Source organism: Acanthochromis polyacanthus, chromosome 17, assembly GCF_021347895.1.
Source record: "Acanthochromis polyacanthus isolate Apoly-LR-REF ecotype Palm Island chromosome 17, KAUST_Apoly_ChrSc, whole genome shotgun sequence".
Taxonomy (NCBI): Eukaryota; Metazoa; Chordata; class Actinopteri; family Pomacentridae; genus Acanthochromis; species Acanthochromis polyacanthus.
Genome location: NC_067129.1, coordinates 31,448,103 through 31,466,416, shown reverse-complemented (window position 1 = coordinate 31,466,416; position 18,314 = coordinate 31,448,103). Strand labels below are relative to the sequence as shown.

At 37.9% G+C, this 18,314-nt stretch overlaps 1 protein-coding gene across 1 annotated transcript in view; it reads right to left on the bottom strand.

The window, feature by feature from the left end:
• Window positions 1-524: 524 nt before the first annotated feature.
• The window catches only part of LOC110959898 (proline-rich protein 7), a 36,414-nt gene continuing 18,624 nt past the window's right edge, over window positions 525-18,314 (bottom strand). Inside the window, exon 4 of the mRNA XM_051937413.1 lies at window positions 525-1,921. Within this exon, the coding sequence (XP_051793373.1) occupies window positions 1,449-1,921 (473 nt within the window). The 3' untranslated portion in view covers window positions 525-1,448. The remainder of the gene's footprint in view (window positions 1,922-18,314) is intronic.

The window sequence follows — 18,314 nt, the reverse complement described above, 5'->3', positions numbered from 1 at the left end:
AAGCATACAGTTGTTGTGTTAATTTAATTGTCCTGAGACCAGATTTTGGGGGGAAAAAAACTAGGAGAAAAGAATGTTTAAAAATATTTTTTAAACGCCAAAAAAGTCTTAAGTTCCCCTGAAATGTAATTTTTCTCTGAATCTCAAATAAAACTGTTAAAAAATATTTTGGTATTTTTTTCAGTGATGTCTCTTGTAATTTTTGGAACATTTTTTTTTAAATCAACATAATATTTTAACAGTAATTATCATGCATATAATTAAGAAGAAAACTGGAATAAACATCATCAAACAGTTTTCGTTGTCGTCCTGAATCCACCTGGTCAGTACAATTTGGATCCAAACCTGACTTTGGTTTAGGATCAGATCTGAGGTGGTAGAAACCAAAAACAACCTTCAATTCAACACTGACAGACAAACAAGGATAATAAAAGGGAAACCCTATTATTGGAAAAAGAGATGCTTTTTGGACTGAAAACTTCTTTCTTGCCCCTTTTTGACTTCATAAATCAGTGGAAGGAGCCTCGCAGATGAAGATGTTTTTATTTCACAAGTGAAAAGGCATTATTTGTCACAAACTTTAAAAGAATGATATTAAGTTTGTACAAGAAAAATTCTTCTTGAAATCCGGCTGACATCATCCAGGAAAATAAAGGGGCCCCACCGACTGTTTGGAGCAAAGACGACACAGAAAACAACGAAGCAGCGTGATACAAAATGAAATCCACTCGGTCTCTATGGATTCTGCCTTTTAAAAATGTTTTATGAAAACTGGCCTTCAGCTCGAAGGTCACCACCACGTGTGCTTTTGTCACCGTTAAAGCCCACAGTCATCGAGAGGCGACGGAGTCTTGGACAAAATCAAAGCAGATAAAAGAGGAGAGGTCGCCGTGGGCAACAGACAGCTCCCGGGAGCCATGGCAACAGCAAGCTGGTACAATAGGTTGCTGAGGCGCCGGGAGAGGAGATCGGGGATGAATGAGAGGGCAAAGAGGGGAGCTGGAGGTGGAAATAGAGGCGGAGAAGCAGCTGTGCTCACTGCTCGATCGCTGTTCGAGCTCTTTTTTTCTTCAAAAGACTCAATTAGCTTCAATGTGACACCAGAATACCTCCATGACTCAACAACACCGCTCGGAAAACTGTGTGTAATTTCCTCCTTTACCCACACGCCGAGCTCAAAGCTAAGATCCCGGCAGAGTAAGTGGCATCAATCGCCCACAGAGCCGCTGGGGGAACTGAACTCCTGACGCTTTTGCAGCACTTTAACCCTCCTTCAGCTGTTCGGGGAGTTAAATCTCTACTTCTAGCGGCGGTGAACACTGAGGCAGGCAGACCTCCTGCTTAAAGACTCTTTAAATAAACTCCTGTCGGAGGCCAGGTCTAGACGGCGGTGCTCCGACCCAGCAGGGGGAAGGCTGTTGGCATCCCACAGCTGGGCTCCAAACCTCTCAGTCCGTGAATGCCCTGGAGCCCCTGCAGGCCTCCTTGAAACCCCCCTGAAGTCCTTGTATTCCACCTCTTAGTCCTTCATGATGAGTCCTGGGCTCCCGGCGGGGCATGGTTGCCATGGTGGCGGCGGCCTGGAGCGAGCGGCCCGGTGGGGTGAGGGTGTTGTGGTTGAGGTCCATGTTGGACAGGAGGTGACCCAGGGAGTCCCAGCGCTGGGACGAAGGCAGGCGGATCAGGGAGGAGTAGCCTCGGTCGGGGAACACGGTCGTCGCCAGGGGCTTGCTGGTCTCGGAGGTGAACACCGGAGCCGGATCGTGGGTTTCCCTCAGAGGCGGCGGCGGTGCTCGGAGCGGGCCGGGCTTCAGGTAGGTTCCTCCTCGCGGATCGGCCAGGACCTCGCTATAGGGCGGCGGAGGATCCTCCATCAGGACGGCCTCCTCGTAGCAGGGCGGCTTCCCGAAGATATCAGTGTCTGAAAGAAAGACACTCGGTTAGACCAGACTGGAAAAAACTACAATCACCAAGAGACAAGAACCGATGGAAATTCAAACTTATTTTCTCAACAACACTTCATCACACAGATGAGCCACTGGCGTCATTAGTGAGGTCCAGTTGTGATCTTTCATTTGATATCAGCAACACAAACATGTAATAAATACTTTGAGAGCAATTCAACTCAAAAGGAAAACAAATTTGTCTCTAAGGGTTAAACTCAAAGAAGACAAGCACCATTTTTATGGTCTCTTAATGTCCTTGTCAGGTAGAACTCTTTGCCTCTCTAACCATGTAAAATCACCATACAGGCTGACAGAACAAACCTCCATCGTCCTATTTCCTGTGTGATATATCGGACCAGGAGCAAATAAACGCTACTGGTACATTCCTTATAGAAACCCTTTTCTATCAGTCTTTACTTCATGGATTGCAGCTACTAAATGGCTGCATTCAAGTTCAGTTATGGCTTTTTGTGCTGTGATTTCTTAAGCCACGAGTTTATAAAACTTTGCTGAGAAAAGTGGTTGTTATGTAAAATGTGTGGAAGCACCAGAATGAGAAATACTATCCTAATTGATTGAGATAATACAGGGGGTCGTTGGGTTACAACATCCTCGACTTACGGCGTTTTGTCATTATGTCAGAACTGGTCATGTGGAACTTGTGGGTGAGCGAAGTGGTTGAAAACGGTGTCACGTGGCGCTATAAGACGGCTTTGTTTACATGCGCCGGTTGTACGCCACCTTGGATTGTGCTACATTTGCTAACTTTTTCCCTTCAACAGTGCAACATATTCTGTTGTCTTCTTCTAAAATGACTCATGCACGAAAATCATTGTTAGTCATGGTTTTTCCGAAGAACTTATCAACATCATGATACATGTAATGGCTTTGTTTGCATTTTCACAGAAGTACCGACTTACGGTGAAAATTGTCTTATGTCGATCCATAAGACGAACTCCAACTTAAGTTGAGCACACCCTGTATCTATGCGACAGTCGATGGTCATTAAGTGTCACAAGAGACTTTGTCATGGTGCCCCTTTAATCAATGAACTTCTGCAATGACTTCACCATAGTAAACCAGGTATTACTGTTACTCTACAGTAGCTACAGTGTGTAGTATCTCACAAAATGGTATTATTATCAGCAGATACAACATATTAAAGGATTAAAGGAAACACATCAGATTGGACGCAAAAACTTGATTCCTGATCCTTTATATCAGTCCTCACAATCGTGTCTTCACTCTTTGTCTGAAGTACATTTACTCCATAAGTCTTAACGATTTGCACACAAGGTCAGTTATGGCTTTTTGTGTTATGATTTCTTAAACTACGAGTGTTTAAAAGTTTGCTTAGAAAAGCGGTTGTTATGTAAAGTGTGTGGGAGCAGGAAATGAGGCCCTAACGAGGAGCAGAAAGAGAGAAAGCCTCGTAATGACTGGACGACACGCTGCAGTTTGGAATCCATTTGTCTCAATAGAAGCATGATGCTGCCATAATAAAGTATGTGTGAGCGTGCAGACACACTTGGTTTTCAGGTCACGACCGAAACAAGTGTAATTAACACCTGCCGGCTGCGATACTTGTGACAATGAGCTCAGCCGTGGGAACGAGAGGCGTCAGCGAACATCTTCTCCTTTTGTTTTTCTCTCTTATATCACTCAGTCCTATTTCAGGCTTCGCTTGTTCTTCCTGCCTCCCTCTGAAGACTTCATCATTTCTAGCAGAGAAACTGCAGCACAAACACTGATTCACTGCTGCTGATTCACATTCTCACTTCAGTCTTCATTTAAATCTCATCACTTGGTGATTCTGGATGTTTTCACTTTGCTGTGAAGGTTTTGTTTTAAACTGTAGGATCTGAAATTATTCCTTGTTGTTAGAATGTGAATGCAAATATTTTTTTAAAAAAACAACAAAAATGAGACCCAAAATGACAGAAAAAGACACATAATGACACAAACAAGACATGAAACATACAAACAACACACAGAACAACAAAGGCAATGCACAAAATGCCAAACAATGTGACACAAAATGAGACGAACATACACAAAATGACAAAAATAATAAGCAAAATTATGCAAATGAGAGATGAAAACACATAAATGACACTCAATACAACAAAAAATGTGACACAAAAGCCACAAAATGAGACGCGAAATGTCAAAAATGGGAAACAAAATGACACAAAAAAGATACAAAGAGACAACACACAGTACAGCAAAAACAAGACACAAAACAACAACAATGAGACACACAATGAGACAAAATAACACAAACAAGACGCAAAATGACAGAAGAAATCAGCAAAATTACACAAATGAGAAATAAAAAAACATTAATGAGACACAATACAACAAAAAAGAGGCACAAAAATGGGACAAAATAACACAACACACAAAACAACACAAGAGAGACACAAGATGACAAAAAATGAGGCCCAAAATGACATAATGAGACAGATAATGACACAAACAAGACACAATACAGCAAAAACAAGCCACAAAACAACAGAAATGAGACACAATGTAAATGACACAAACTAGGCACAAAATGTCAAAAGTAAGATGCAGAGTGACACAAATAGGCACAAAAAGACACAACTTAGACACAAAACAACAAAATTGAGACACAAAACAACATAAACAAGGTGCAAATGACACAAATGAGACATAAAAAGATATAACTTAGACAATACAGCAAAAACAAGACACAAAACAACAAAACATGAGGCATAATGAGACAAAATAACACAAAATGACACAAAATGACGAAAGTAATAACCAAAATTACGCAAATGAGAAATGAAAAGACATAAATTAGACACAAAATGACAAAAAATGAGCCACAAAATGTCAAAAATGAGACACAAAATGTCAAAATTATGATGCAGAACGACACAAATTACACAAAAAACTGAAAATTTAGACACCTAACAACAAAAATGAGACACAAAGCGACAAAAAATGACAAAAATGAGACACAAAATTACAAACAGAAAGCACAAAATGACACAAACAAGACACTAAACAAAAATGAAAAAATGAGGCAAAACAACACAAATATATCGCAAAAAAATATTGCAAAAGAGACACAAAATTACACAATATGACACAAACAACACACAATTAATCAAAAACAAGACACAAAATCGTGTCGAGACACAAAATGACAAAAGACGCAAAATTACACAAATGACTCACAAATTAGACAAAAAAACACAAATGAGACAAATTACAACAAATTAGACAGAAATGAGAATGAGAAGAGATGCAAACTGACACAAACAAGACACAAAATTTAACATAAAATCACAAAAAGATATACAAAAAATAAAATAGTGACACAAAACAACAAGCAAGACACGATAGAACAAAAATGAGACACATAATGTGACAAAAATTGTAAATACAAGACATAAAATGACACAAATGAGACAAATGAGACAAAAATTATAAATATAAGGCATAAAATGACACAAATGGGACACTAAACCCGCTGGTTGTCCTGGGTGTTTTTAGGTTTTGTTTTAAACTCTAGGATCTGAATCCACTTCCTGTCTGTTATATTCTGCCTGCGAACGTTCACAAAAAGCAGCGAGTCGCCAACAATCAGAAGCGTTGTGAGGATTAGTCACGGAGCTGCATGTGTCAACGACGATGCAAAGTGATGATGAGTCACGAGAGGCTGAGGTTTTTCATTTACCGACTGCGTTCAGGGAAATAGTGAAAGAAAACCTGCTTTTAATCCATGACCATCTAAAGACACACATCCCAGGAGCTGTTTATGGAAATGTAGCCTCAAAGAATGGATGTTTGTAGCAGCCCTGCTTTGTATAAAAGCCTTAGTCATTTATTTTGTACTCTAAATGCAGAAGTAAACAAGACAACACAACAAAAACAAGACACATTCAACAAATATGAGACTCACATTGAGATAAAGTACACTGCTCAAAGAAATTAAAGGAACACTTTTTAATCTAAGTATTGCATCAAATCAGTGAAACGTGGAATACTGATCTGGTCAAGTAAGTATCTGAGGGGCTTTTTAGTCAGTTTCAGCTGCTTTGGTGTTCATAAAATTAACAACAGATGAACTAGAGGGGTAACAATGAGACAACCCCCAAAACAGGAATGAGTTTACAGGTGAAGGCCACTGACATTTTTTTCCTTCCTGATGTTTTCTGACTGTTTTTCACTAGTTTTGCATTTGGCTAGGGTAAGTGTCACTTCTGGTAGCATGAGGCGATACCTGGACCCTACAGAGGTTCCACAGACAGTCCAACTCCTCCAGGATGAAACATCAATGCGTGCTATTGCCAGAAGGTTTGCTGTGTCTCCCAGCACAGTCTCAAGAGCATGGAGGAGATTCCAGGAGACAGGCAGTTAGTCTAAGAGAGCTGGACAGGACTGTAGAAGGTCCTCAACCCATCAGCAGGACAGGTATCTGCTCCTTTGTGCAAGGAGGAACAGGATGAGCACTGCAATAGCTCTACAAAATGAGCTCCAGCAGACCACTGGTGTGAATGTCTCTGACCAAACAATCAGAAAGAGATGTAATGAGAGTGGTCTGAGGGCCCAGCGTCCTCTAGTGGGCCCTGTGCTCGCTGACCGGCACCGTGGAGCTCGGCTGGCATTTGCCATAGAACACAGGAATTGGCAGGTCCACCACTGGTGCCCTGTGCTTTTCACAGATGAGAGCAGGTTCACCCTGAGCACATGTGACAGACATGAAAGGGTCTGGAGAAGCCGTGGAGAACGTTATGCTGCCTGTAACATTGTTCAGCGTGACCGGTTTGGTGGTGGGTCAGTGATGGTGTGGGGAGGCATATCCATGGAGGGACGCACAGACCTCTACAGGCTGGACAATGACATTCTGACTGCCTTTAGGTATCAGGATGAAATCCTTTGACCCATTGTCAGACCCTACATTGGTGCAGTGGTCCTGGATTCCTTCTGGTGCAGGACAATGGCCAGTCTTATGTGGTAAGAGAACTCATGCAGTTCCTGGAGGATGAAGGAACTGATACCATTAGCTGGCCCCCATGCTCACCTGACCTGAATCCAATAGAACACCTTTGGAACATTATGTTTTGTTCCATCTGACACCATCAGGTTGCTCCTCAGACTGTCCAGGAGCTCAGTGATGCCCTGGTTCAGTTCTGGGAGGAGATACCCCAGGGCACCATCTGTCGTCTCATTCAGAGCTTGTCCCGGCATCGTCAGTCATGCATACAAGCACATGGAGGCCATACAAACTACTGAATACCATTTTGAGCTGCTGCCAAGGAATTTCAGAAAGATGGACCAGCCTGCCACGTCAGTTTTTCACTTTGATTTTGGGGTGTCGTGAATTTTGCCCCCTTGGGAGTTGATAATTTTCATTCCCATCAAACAATGTGGCATCTTTTCATTCCTAACAAATGATCCAGTCCATATCAATGCTAATATCCAGTTTGTGTTTTCCCCGTATTGAAATATGATGTATTTTCAAAGTGTTCCTTTAATTTTTTTGAGCAGTGTAATTCAATATCCAGTTTGTGTTTTCCCTGTATTGAAATATGATGTATTTTCAAAGTGTTCCTTTAATTTTTTTGAGCAGTGTAATTCAAAACATCAAAAATAAGACAAAACATGACAAAAAACGACAACTGTGCTGAGAATTCTGAGATATTTCCAAAAGGAAAGAGACACAAACAACACACAATACATCAAAACAACAAAAATAAGACACACAATGAGACAAAATGACACAAACAAGACACGAAATCATACAAACAAGTCACAAAATGGCAAAAAAGAGACATAAAATAATACAAATAATACAAACAAGACACAAAACAACAAAACCAAGCCACAAAATGTCAAAAAATTATACAAATGAGATACCATACAACAAAAACAAGACACAAAACGACAAAAATGAAACAATGAGACAAAAAGACACAAAATAACACTAATGAGACATAAAATGATACAAACCGGATACAAAACAATAAAATGAAACGCAAAATAACAAAAATATGATTAAAAATATCAAAAATTAGACACAGCATAGCAAAAAAAAACAATTGTGCTGATAATTCTGTGATATTTCCATGTGAAATGATTGTTTTTCTCACGCTATTAAATACTGGCACAGAGAGTCTTCTTCCTGAAGGGGGCGGAGCCAGCAGCAGCTCAGCAGCATTTAAAGCTACAGTTTAAAATTTATTTTGACACTCTGTTCTTTTTTTTTTTTTGAATCATTTTTTTTTTCTTGCAGGATGTGTTTGTGTTTTCACAGAAGATCATGATGTTTCTTTCCGCTAACATTTTCACTTTTTACTTCTGGAGTGAGGAGATTGCAGGTGTTTTCTGGCTGAACATTTGAAAAGCAGAAGCAGGTCATTTCTAACTGGGTCCTTCACACCTGCTGCTAATTACAGAGAAGGACTCTGATTTACTGCAGCGTTCAGACACCTGCTCAGGTTTGTCAGCGGTTCTGCTGCTTTTAAGGATCTCTGGGACACAAATCACAGCCGACAGACTCTTTCCTTTACAGGTGAGTTAAGTGACTTGATGCTTCCTTTTATTCTCTGTCTGAAGCATCATAAAACAAAGAGACAGACTCACAATCTGCTGAATGACACAAATTAGTTTGACATTTTCTCCTCAGCAGGTGAGGACGTTTGTTGTGCTGCAGAGAAGCGAAAATAAGATTTCAGAAAAGCTCCTGAGCTGCTGCGATACATTGAAGTGCTCTGACCTGCCTGTGGGCAAAATGTTTATATTTCAGCACGAAGAAAACCGTGTTCGGCCTGATAAAACCCCCTCAGGCTGCAAACATCCATCTCAAAGAAGCTTTCTGGACCAACTGGAGGCAGTTTCTATTTCCAGTCTGATGAATCTGCTCCGATCTGATCGATATCTGTCCAACTGTTGCACAAGCTCCTCTCCGGCTTCAAACGGTGCAACAATAACTCCTCTTCTTCTGGTTCTGTTTGGGAAAAATAGGGCTTTTTTTTTAACTATGAAAGAAATAATAAGTTTATTTCTGTTGTTCTCAATGAGTAATGGAAAATGAACTCCCTCTGCAGTGCTGTACTGATAACAGCTTCCCTGCAGGGTTTCCATCCTGAATGCTAAAATACAGAATATTTCAGAAAGTAACCAACTAAAACAAAACAAAACAAAATATTGTAGCCCTTTAACCATCATTATCACTAAAAATATCTTTCAGTACATCCAAAAGTTTTCACTTTTTGTCAGCTTGTATAACAAACCAGACACAAAACAACAAAAATGAGACACAAAATGACAAAAAAAATGATGTAAAATGATACAAACAAGACACAAAAATGACGAAAAAGACACTAAATTACACAAATGAGACACAAAACTACAAAAAATAAGGCACAAAATGACAAAAAAATGAAATACAAAGTGACCCAAATGACACACAACTATGAAAACAAAAAATTACAACAAAAACAAGGCACAACAAAAACACTTCGCAAAACAAAAAAAAAATGACACAAACAGAATAATAAAATAACAAACAAGGCAAAGCCACAAAATAAGAGTAAAATGCAAAGTGGCACAAATGAGACACGCAACAAAACCTAGAAAGACACAAAATAAGACACAATACAACAAAAATGACCCACAAAATGACAAAAAAAAAGTCACTAAATTACAGAAATGAGCCATAAAATGATCCAAATGGGACACAAAGCTACAAAAATACGGAACAAAATGCGACACAAAACTACAAAAATACGGAACAAAATGCGACACAAAATGGCACAAACAATACAACAAAAACGAGACACACCATGAGATAAAATGACACAGAACAAAATTGAAATGACACAACTGAGCCCAAAAAAGACACAAACGAGACATAAGACAATAAAAACAAGGCACAAAATGACAAAAATACGACTCAAAATACCCAAAATAAGACACAACATGACAACAACAAGACACAAAACAGCAGAAAAGAAACTAAACTGTCCCAAACATTGTGTCTCTGCAGACACACTGACACTGAAGTTTGTCCATTTGACTCTTTGTCACAGTAAAATGAAGATGAAGCACCTGAGCAGCAGCCTGAGAGCAGAACAGCATTTTTTTCTTTTTGATGTTGGAGGTTTTTGATGAGAAATAACTGAACCTGGACTCATTACATTACCATTTATTAATGTTGGTTTTAGTGGAAGTAAAGCTCATATCACACATATTACGCAAAGATGATTAGCCTCTGATTAACCCCTGATTAGCCTCTGATTAGCCTCCTTTTAACTTTTGACTAGCCTCTGATTAGCCTCTGTTTAGCCTTCGATTGACCTCTTATTAGCATCTGACTAACCTCTGATTGGTGTCTGATTAACTTCTGATTAGCATCTGACTAACCTCTGATTAGCATCTGATTAACCTCTGACTAACCTCAAATTAGCCTCCAATTAACCTTTGATTAGCCTCTGATGTCCGTCTGATTAGCCTCTGATTAACCTCTGACTAACGTCTGATTAGCCTCTAATTAATATCTGATTAGTCTCTGATTAACCTTTGATTAGCCTCTGATTAGATTCTGATAAACATCCGAATAACCTCTGTTTAGCCTCTGATTAACCTTTGATTAGCATCTGATCAACCTCTGAAAAACCTCTGATTAACCTCTGATTAGCCGCTGATTAGCCTCTGATTAGGCAATGGTTAGCTTGTGATTAGCCTCTGATTAGCCTCTGATTAACCTCTGATTAGCATCTGATTAACCTCTGACAATCATCTGATTAGCCTCTGATTAGCCTCCGATTAGTCTCTGATAAGTGTCTTATATGGCTGCAGTGAAGTTTTTATCCATCTATAATGAAATGCGTTTCCATTTGTAGACACCAGGGGGTGTAGTTTGTAAATTATACAGATTTACGAACATGATGAAAATCTACGAGGAAGCGAGACGTAGAAGGAGCTATTCTGCTAATAGCTATTAGCCATTTGCTAAATAAAAGAGTAAAAACAGGAAATCTATCAGATTCTGACGTGCAGGAGTGACTTCATAATTGTTTAAATTGATACAAAATATATGTGTGTGACTGTCGATTTAATTACAGTTACAGCAACAAAGCAAACCTACACATCGACAAACATCGGCGTGTTGGAAATCAACAGTTGTTTGTTGAACTGTTGCCATGGCACCCGGTGTATTTATGGATGCAAACGTGTGTCTTTGTGTGTCGGCGTACGATCCACCACTCCTCCGTCAGGCCCTGCAGATACCTACAGGATCAGACCCTCATTGTTCCTCCAAGCAGCTGCCAGGTTGGCTTTAAATAAACATCAGAGACCATGTTTCCACTGCCAGGTTCAGTTTGTGAACGATGTGACTGTATGTGGCGAGAAACTGACAACTACACCTGATGTCTGAGGTGTTTCTACTGCTTAACTTATACGTTTAGATGTCTAAGATTCATAACTGAACTCCAAAAACTTGTCTAAATTATTTTAAAAGCAAGTTGTACAAGTCAAATAACAAGGAAGTGCAGCAAGTCCAATGTGATGCAATGTAAACAACTTGAAATAATCATAATAAATGACATTAAAATAGTAATCCTGTTTAAAAAGCTGAGTCTTTATTGGGTTTTTCTTGTGTTTCCTTCTTTAATAACTCCTCACGAACCAAACTTTGCTGGTAAATGTGGTTTCATTTGTTGATTCTGCCTCTGAGGAACATTACAGGTGGACAGTAAACATGTCTGCAGAACATCTCACCTCCTCTGCATTCACACCAACACCACTAAGAGATCATCTCGTGCAACATTTGCCTCTGAACGGCTCCAACCTCTCAGCCAACACCACCATGTTAGAACCATTTAATGCTGTTAGAAGTGAAAGCAGATCAGCAGCGTGTCGGAGCTGCTCGCTGTGTGGGACGACAGCCGAGCGACGCATGAAATCTGCACTTCATGTTGCCATTTCACTGTCTGGTTGCATAACGTCACATAGAAATCAGGATTAGAGCTGCAAGCCTTTTCTGCAGGGCCTGATGTGAGCATGTTGCCAACACTGTACAGTTAGAACAGCTAAAAAAAGACCAGAAACTACACAATAATACCAATATCTGTAGTTTTGCTTTTCTCAGTGATTTGTGCAACATCAGTTTAGCATTTAATTTCATGTTTTCATTTCTTAGGTGTAATATTTCAATTTTTATCTCATTTCTAGGTGCATAAATGTTTCACTATCATGTGTGATATTACTTATTGTCTCAGTATAAGTACACGTATAACCTTTTACTGCTCTATGCTAGTCGTATTTCAGCTAACTTATTTCAGTATTGTATCATACTCACATATTATTGCTTTTCTACTTTTTAAGCACTGCATTTCTTATGTTTTGTCATTCAGGTGTTAGAGTTTAGAGTAATATCTGGCATAAGAATTTCGTCCAAGATTAATAAAGCTTATCTCATTGTATCTTAGCTTAGCTTTGCTTATCTTATCTTTTCTTAGTTTTTCTTATCTTAGCATAACTTAATTTACTTTAGCTTATCTTATTTTAGCTTATCATACCTTAGCTTAGCTTAATTAGCTTATCCTTTCTTATCCTTTCTTTTATCTTATCTTATTTTAGCTTAACTCAGTTAATTATCTTTTCTTTGCTTATGTTAGCTTAACTTATCTTATTTTAACTTAGTTTAGCTTAGTTAATTATCTTATCTTAGCTTACCTTATCTTTTCCTAGCTTTTCTTATCTTAGCATATCTTAGCTTAACTTAGCTCATCGTATTTTAGCTTTTCTTATTTTAGGTTATCTGCCAGTTCCACTCTGAAGATGTGCTCCTCTGTCTCTCTGGCTGTGTCCGAAATGGCATACTAACATACTACATACTACATTCTCAATGAGTATATACTGTATACTACGTACTATAAGTATGATTAGAATGCCAACCGTTCACACTGTAGTATACTACTACGTTTCCCATAATGCATTTCAAACCTCCGACGACAAAAACCGGAAGTACGGCTATCAAATATCTCGGCTGAATGCCGGCTTCAGGTCGATTTTACGCTAACAAACAGTCGCATAATTAATGTGGCAATTTCAAGCCGGCACTCCTCATGCAGTTATTAGCCAGATTATGCGAATCGTTTCAATTGTAGCTGTAGGCTACTGGAGGTAGCTGCTACTTGTTCTGTATGCAAAGCGAGCTGCTGCAACTAGCTGCTAGCATTCAGTAGCACGTTGTGAGGCGTCTGACAAATTTAAAACGTTGGTCAGAAAACGCGTATTTCTCAAATCTGTGGGGTGATTTGGATGACTACTTAACCACATAAAATAAAATAAAAATCGCCCCGGTCTGGCCACAGATCCCGCGGAGGCTTGCATTTCGGTGGATAGCTCGCAAAGCATTATGGGGCGGTTGAGTATGACTAGTGTGGTCACCGCGCATACTTAAAAATTTTCCGGATATAGTATACATCCGGGTATTTCTCGTGTACTCAATCTTTTCATACTATCTAATGTGAACGCACTACACACTTATTTTGATGTCACACTTAGTATGAGTAGTACGTTAGTATGCCATTTCGGACACAGCCCAAGTTTAATTAGCTTTTCTTCGCTTTTCATACCTTAGCTTAGCTTAATTAGCTTATCCTTCCTTATCCTTTCTTTTATCCTTTTATCTTATTTTAACTTAGCTAAGTTAATTATCTTACCTTACCTTAGTTTACTTTACCTTAGCTTACCTTATCTTTTCTTAGTTTTTATTATCTTAGCTTATCTTTTCTTATCTTAGCTTAACTTACTTTAGTTTAGCTTATCTTAGCTTAATTAGCTTATCTTAGCTTATCATAGCTTAGCTTAATTAGTTTATCCTTTCTTAGCCTTTTTTTCTTATTTTAGCTTAACTTAGCTTAGCCTATCTTATTTAAACTTATCTTAGTATAGCTTATCTTAGTGTAATCAGCTTATCTTAGTGTAATTAGCTTATCTTAGCTAAGTCCGGACATGATGCGACGAGCTGCCTGGGCTCTGCACGCCTTAGCTAAGGTGGAGGAGAACCACTCAGAGCTCACACCACATGAGTCCCGACTCCTCAGTGTCTCCCCTAATGAACTCGTGGTTTCTCATGTTATCTGTGATGTACTCTTTTTGATCTAATTATCTTATTTTATCTTATCTTTGATTAGCTTAATTAGCTTATCTTGTCTTATGTTATTTTACCTTATTTTCTCCTAACTTAGCTTATCTTATTTTAGCTTAATTATCTTATCTTGTCTTATCTTATCTTAGCCCATCATATTTCATCTTATTTCATCTTTTCTTATCTTAGTTAATCTTATCTTACCTTATTTGATCTTGATTGGTCATTTCTGCCTCCTAAATGTGAATTTGATGCATTTTTTCATAGTAAATTTAATATTTTGTTGTTTTGAGAGTTGCAATATTCACCATCTGTTTAGAAAACCAAACAGTCGTTGTTGCCAAATATTTGTTGCTTCCAGCTTTTCTAAAATGTGAATTTTGGAGTTTCAGGTTGGAAATCCAGCATTTCAGGCTTTACGTTAGATTAGAAACGATGATAGGTGTTATTAGTGTCACTATAAACAGCATCTGTCTGCATCTGTGCAGAAACATCACTACTTTTATCAGGCTTTTATTGTCTGCTGCTGCAAAGACGTCACAGTTTGTATTTAGGATCTTTTTACGTCCACGAATTCAGACGCTGATGTTGACTCTGAAACAGTTTTTCTGTCTCGTGTTGCTCATTAAAGGACCTGGATATGAAAACATGATAAATGAGCTTTAATTTACTGTTGGAGGAGTTTGGCTGTTTCCTCCCAGCAGGACTTCCAGATGGCTGCTGCAGACTCAACCGACTCCGACTGACATTAAATTTAGAAAAGTAATAACGCCGCTCATCCCTGAGTCAATTTGCATTCGTCAAGTTCTTAGGTTTATAAACCTCCAAAACTGATCCCGTCGGCCTGGAGACGTCGTGGAACGTCAATTCAGGCACCAGAGATGAAAACAGACACGCTCACAGTTAAATTAACCGACATTAAAATATTTAGTTTGCTGTTAATTGCTCATTTCAGCACCTCAGACCTGTTAAACTGAACAGTACCTTTATAAAAATGGCAAAATTACACCGATTAATAAAACCAGAAACTGTAAAAACAGAAAAATTTACGGGATTTTCAGCTTTCAGACGATCCTTGAACTGCTCAGCTGAGACATTTTGTTCCATCTGGAAAATTAGCCCAATCTGAACTTAAAAATGACCTTTTACTCTACAAATCACAGGAAAATGTGTCTTATTTAATTTATTACCATAGTTTTTTAAAACTATGAATGCATCATGAAAAATAAATCTTTAAAAAAAAAAAAAAAACTACCTAAACTGCAGAAAATGTCCTGGAAGGGCTTCTCCTGTTTAATTCCATTTTTGGTGTCGTTATTTTCTCTGTGAATTTATGGACTCATTTAACATTTGCCATTTTTATACTGTTCATATCTTATTTTCACTACAGATAATTCACTAAATATGAGCAAATTTCTATTTTTTTTTAAATTATTGATTTACTATGAAATACTCTGTTGTTACTATGTTGTTGTTTTTACAGTTAAATTATTTTATTATATTGTTTTTATCTCATGAATCCTTTTTTTCAAATAAAGGTTTCTTAATTTTCTTTTATTTTTGTAGATTTACCATTAAATAACAGCTAAAGTCATATTTCCCCATTACAGATATATGATAAAATAATAGGAAATGTCTGTTTATTACCATAGAGTTACCATCAAATAACAGTTGGTAAACTATTAATCTAATTTTAAATTTATTTCATTTATTAATTATTTATTCACTGTGCATTTAAAAAAAATAGATCCAGCATTATAGCCTTATAGAAAATATTCCACGATGGATTAAAAAAGATTAAATAATTTAAATTATAGTAATTTGAAAATTTTAGTTAGCTTGTTTTTTATTGCAAAAATGTCCTATTATCACTTTTTAAATCACTGCTATAAACCGATTTATTTAAAAAAAAAAATTCTAATCACAGCAGAAAGTCTAAGTTGTGAACTGCCAGTACTCTGATTTATTCAACATCTGCAATTTTAACACTATAGATAAACCATTAAATTACAGCTAAAGTCCTATTTTCATACTACAGATACAATTTAAAACAATAGGAAATGTCTATTTATTATAGGTTTACAATCAAATAACAGTTGTTCTATTATTGATTTGATTTTATATTTATTCTATTTATTGTGTTTTTTAAAATATATATAGATCCACCATATAGCACAAAACATTATGTTTCCACTATAGAGTAAATAATAATAAACAATTATTAGAAATTTGAGCTTTTTTGTTTATTTGTCTGTTTGCTAGTCAAAATGTATTGAAACCTGCCCAAAATTATTCAAAACCTTCCCAAAAACAACCTAAAATTTGTCCAAAAGGACTCTTTTTTTCCAAAATGACCTAAAAATTACTCACACTTGAATAAACCGACCCCAACTTGTCCAAAATTACTCAGAACTTAGACAAAACAACCAAAAAATTGTCCAAAATTACTCAATTTGTGTTGCAAAATGTCCAACGTTCTCAAAATCTGGCAACAACATGACTAAAACTTTGTCCAAAATGACTCAAAACTTGGTCAAAATGGCCTAAAATGTGTTAAAAAGATTATTAATAGCTCTAAATGACTCAAAATGTATCAAGAATGGCTCAAATTTGTCTGAAAATATTCAAAACTTGATCAAACTGACTAAAAATCTGGCAAAAATATGATTAAAACTAGTACATCACGTTTGCAAAATTACCTACAAATTGTTGAAAATGGTCCCAAATGTATCAAAAATGACCCAGACTTTGTCAAAAACGATTCAAAATCTGGTAATAATTTGACTAAAACTACTCCAAAATGACTTGAAGTATTGCTTTTACTTTGGAAAATGTCCCTTTATGGCTTCTCGTTTGGTCCCTGACTCTTCATAAAAACATCTGTAGCTGTTGCATTTTCCGCCTTCTACTCTGAGCTTGGCCGTGTTTTTTATCGTCGCTTATTAAAAGCAGTAACACTGCAAACATCCAGTAGTTCCTGAAGCCTCGGAGCAGCTCAGCCGGCCGACAGCTGCCTCCCCTGGAAACCGAAGCTCTCCATCAGTCTGCTTCGTGACTGAGGCTCCAGCCAGCTTTTGTTTCTGTCGCTGCTCGTTAACCGTCTCCGACACCAGCTGATGCTCCTCTGCTCCACACTAGTCCCTCGTTCTTTCATCACTCTGCTCCTATTACTGCATTTATTGCTTCTTTCTCTGCACATCTGATCTGTAAAATCTCACCTAATGCAGGAAACCAACTAATCGGCTGCAGTCAATCAGAGCATCCTCTGCCGGATAGCGAACTGCTTCCTCATTATGCTAATGCGGCTCACTGCTGACTATAATTTCCACTGCATTTGCACTTCTTTCTCCCCTCCATTTCCAGTTTCTTCACACTTCAGGTGGCTTCCTGAAAAGCCTCTTTGGCTTTCTGAGCTGCAGCCTGAATTCCTGAAAGGTGTGTTTATGTCGGCTAGCAGGATGAAGCAGAATCTCCCCAAAACTCATGAATGAATTTCCATAGAGAGTGTTGGACCGAGGGTGAAGGCTGGAAATGTGAAGTTAAATTTGACGGAAAAGAAAAGAAACAACCATGAAGAAGCAGAGAACGCAGAGATGTCTAGAATGCAGAAGGAAACCGCTAGGATAACTAGCATATCATTTATCATAAAATGACTGAAACTAGTCCAGGAAGCCTTGAAATTGGCACACAATGACTTGAAATCTGTCCAATATGACCTAAAATTTGTTTTAAAAGATTATTACTAGTTGCAAATGATTCCAAATATACTGAACTTGTCCTGAAATACTCAAAACCTGATCAAACTGACTCAAACTTGTCAAAAAATGACAAAAAAAGGTGACAAAAATTAAACAAAATCTGGCAATAATATGACTACAACTAGTCCAAAATGTTTTGAAACTTGACCTAAATGACTTCACAATCATTACTACGAGTCCCAAATGTATGAAGAATGACTCATGCTTGTCCTAAAATACTCAAAACTTGATCAAACTGGCTCAAACTTGGCACAAATGAATCAAAATTTGTCCAAAATGATTCAAAATTTGGCGAGAAATGACTAAAACTAGTCCTTAAATGACCCCAAATTTACCTCTGGAGGAATTCAAACCAGCAAAATTACCTGACATGCTGACCCAGGTCAAGGATAAGTCACAACTGTCCTAAGATACTCAAAACTTCATCAAACTGACTTAGACTTGTCCAAAATTTGTCCAAAATTACTCAGACTA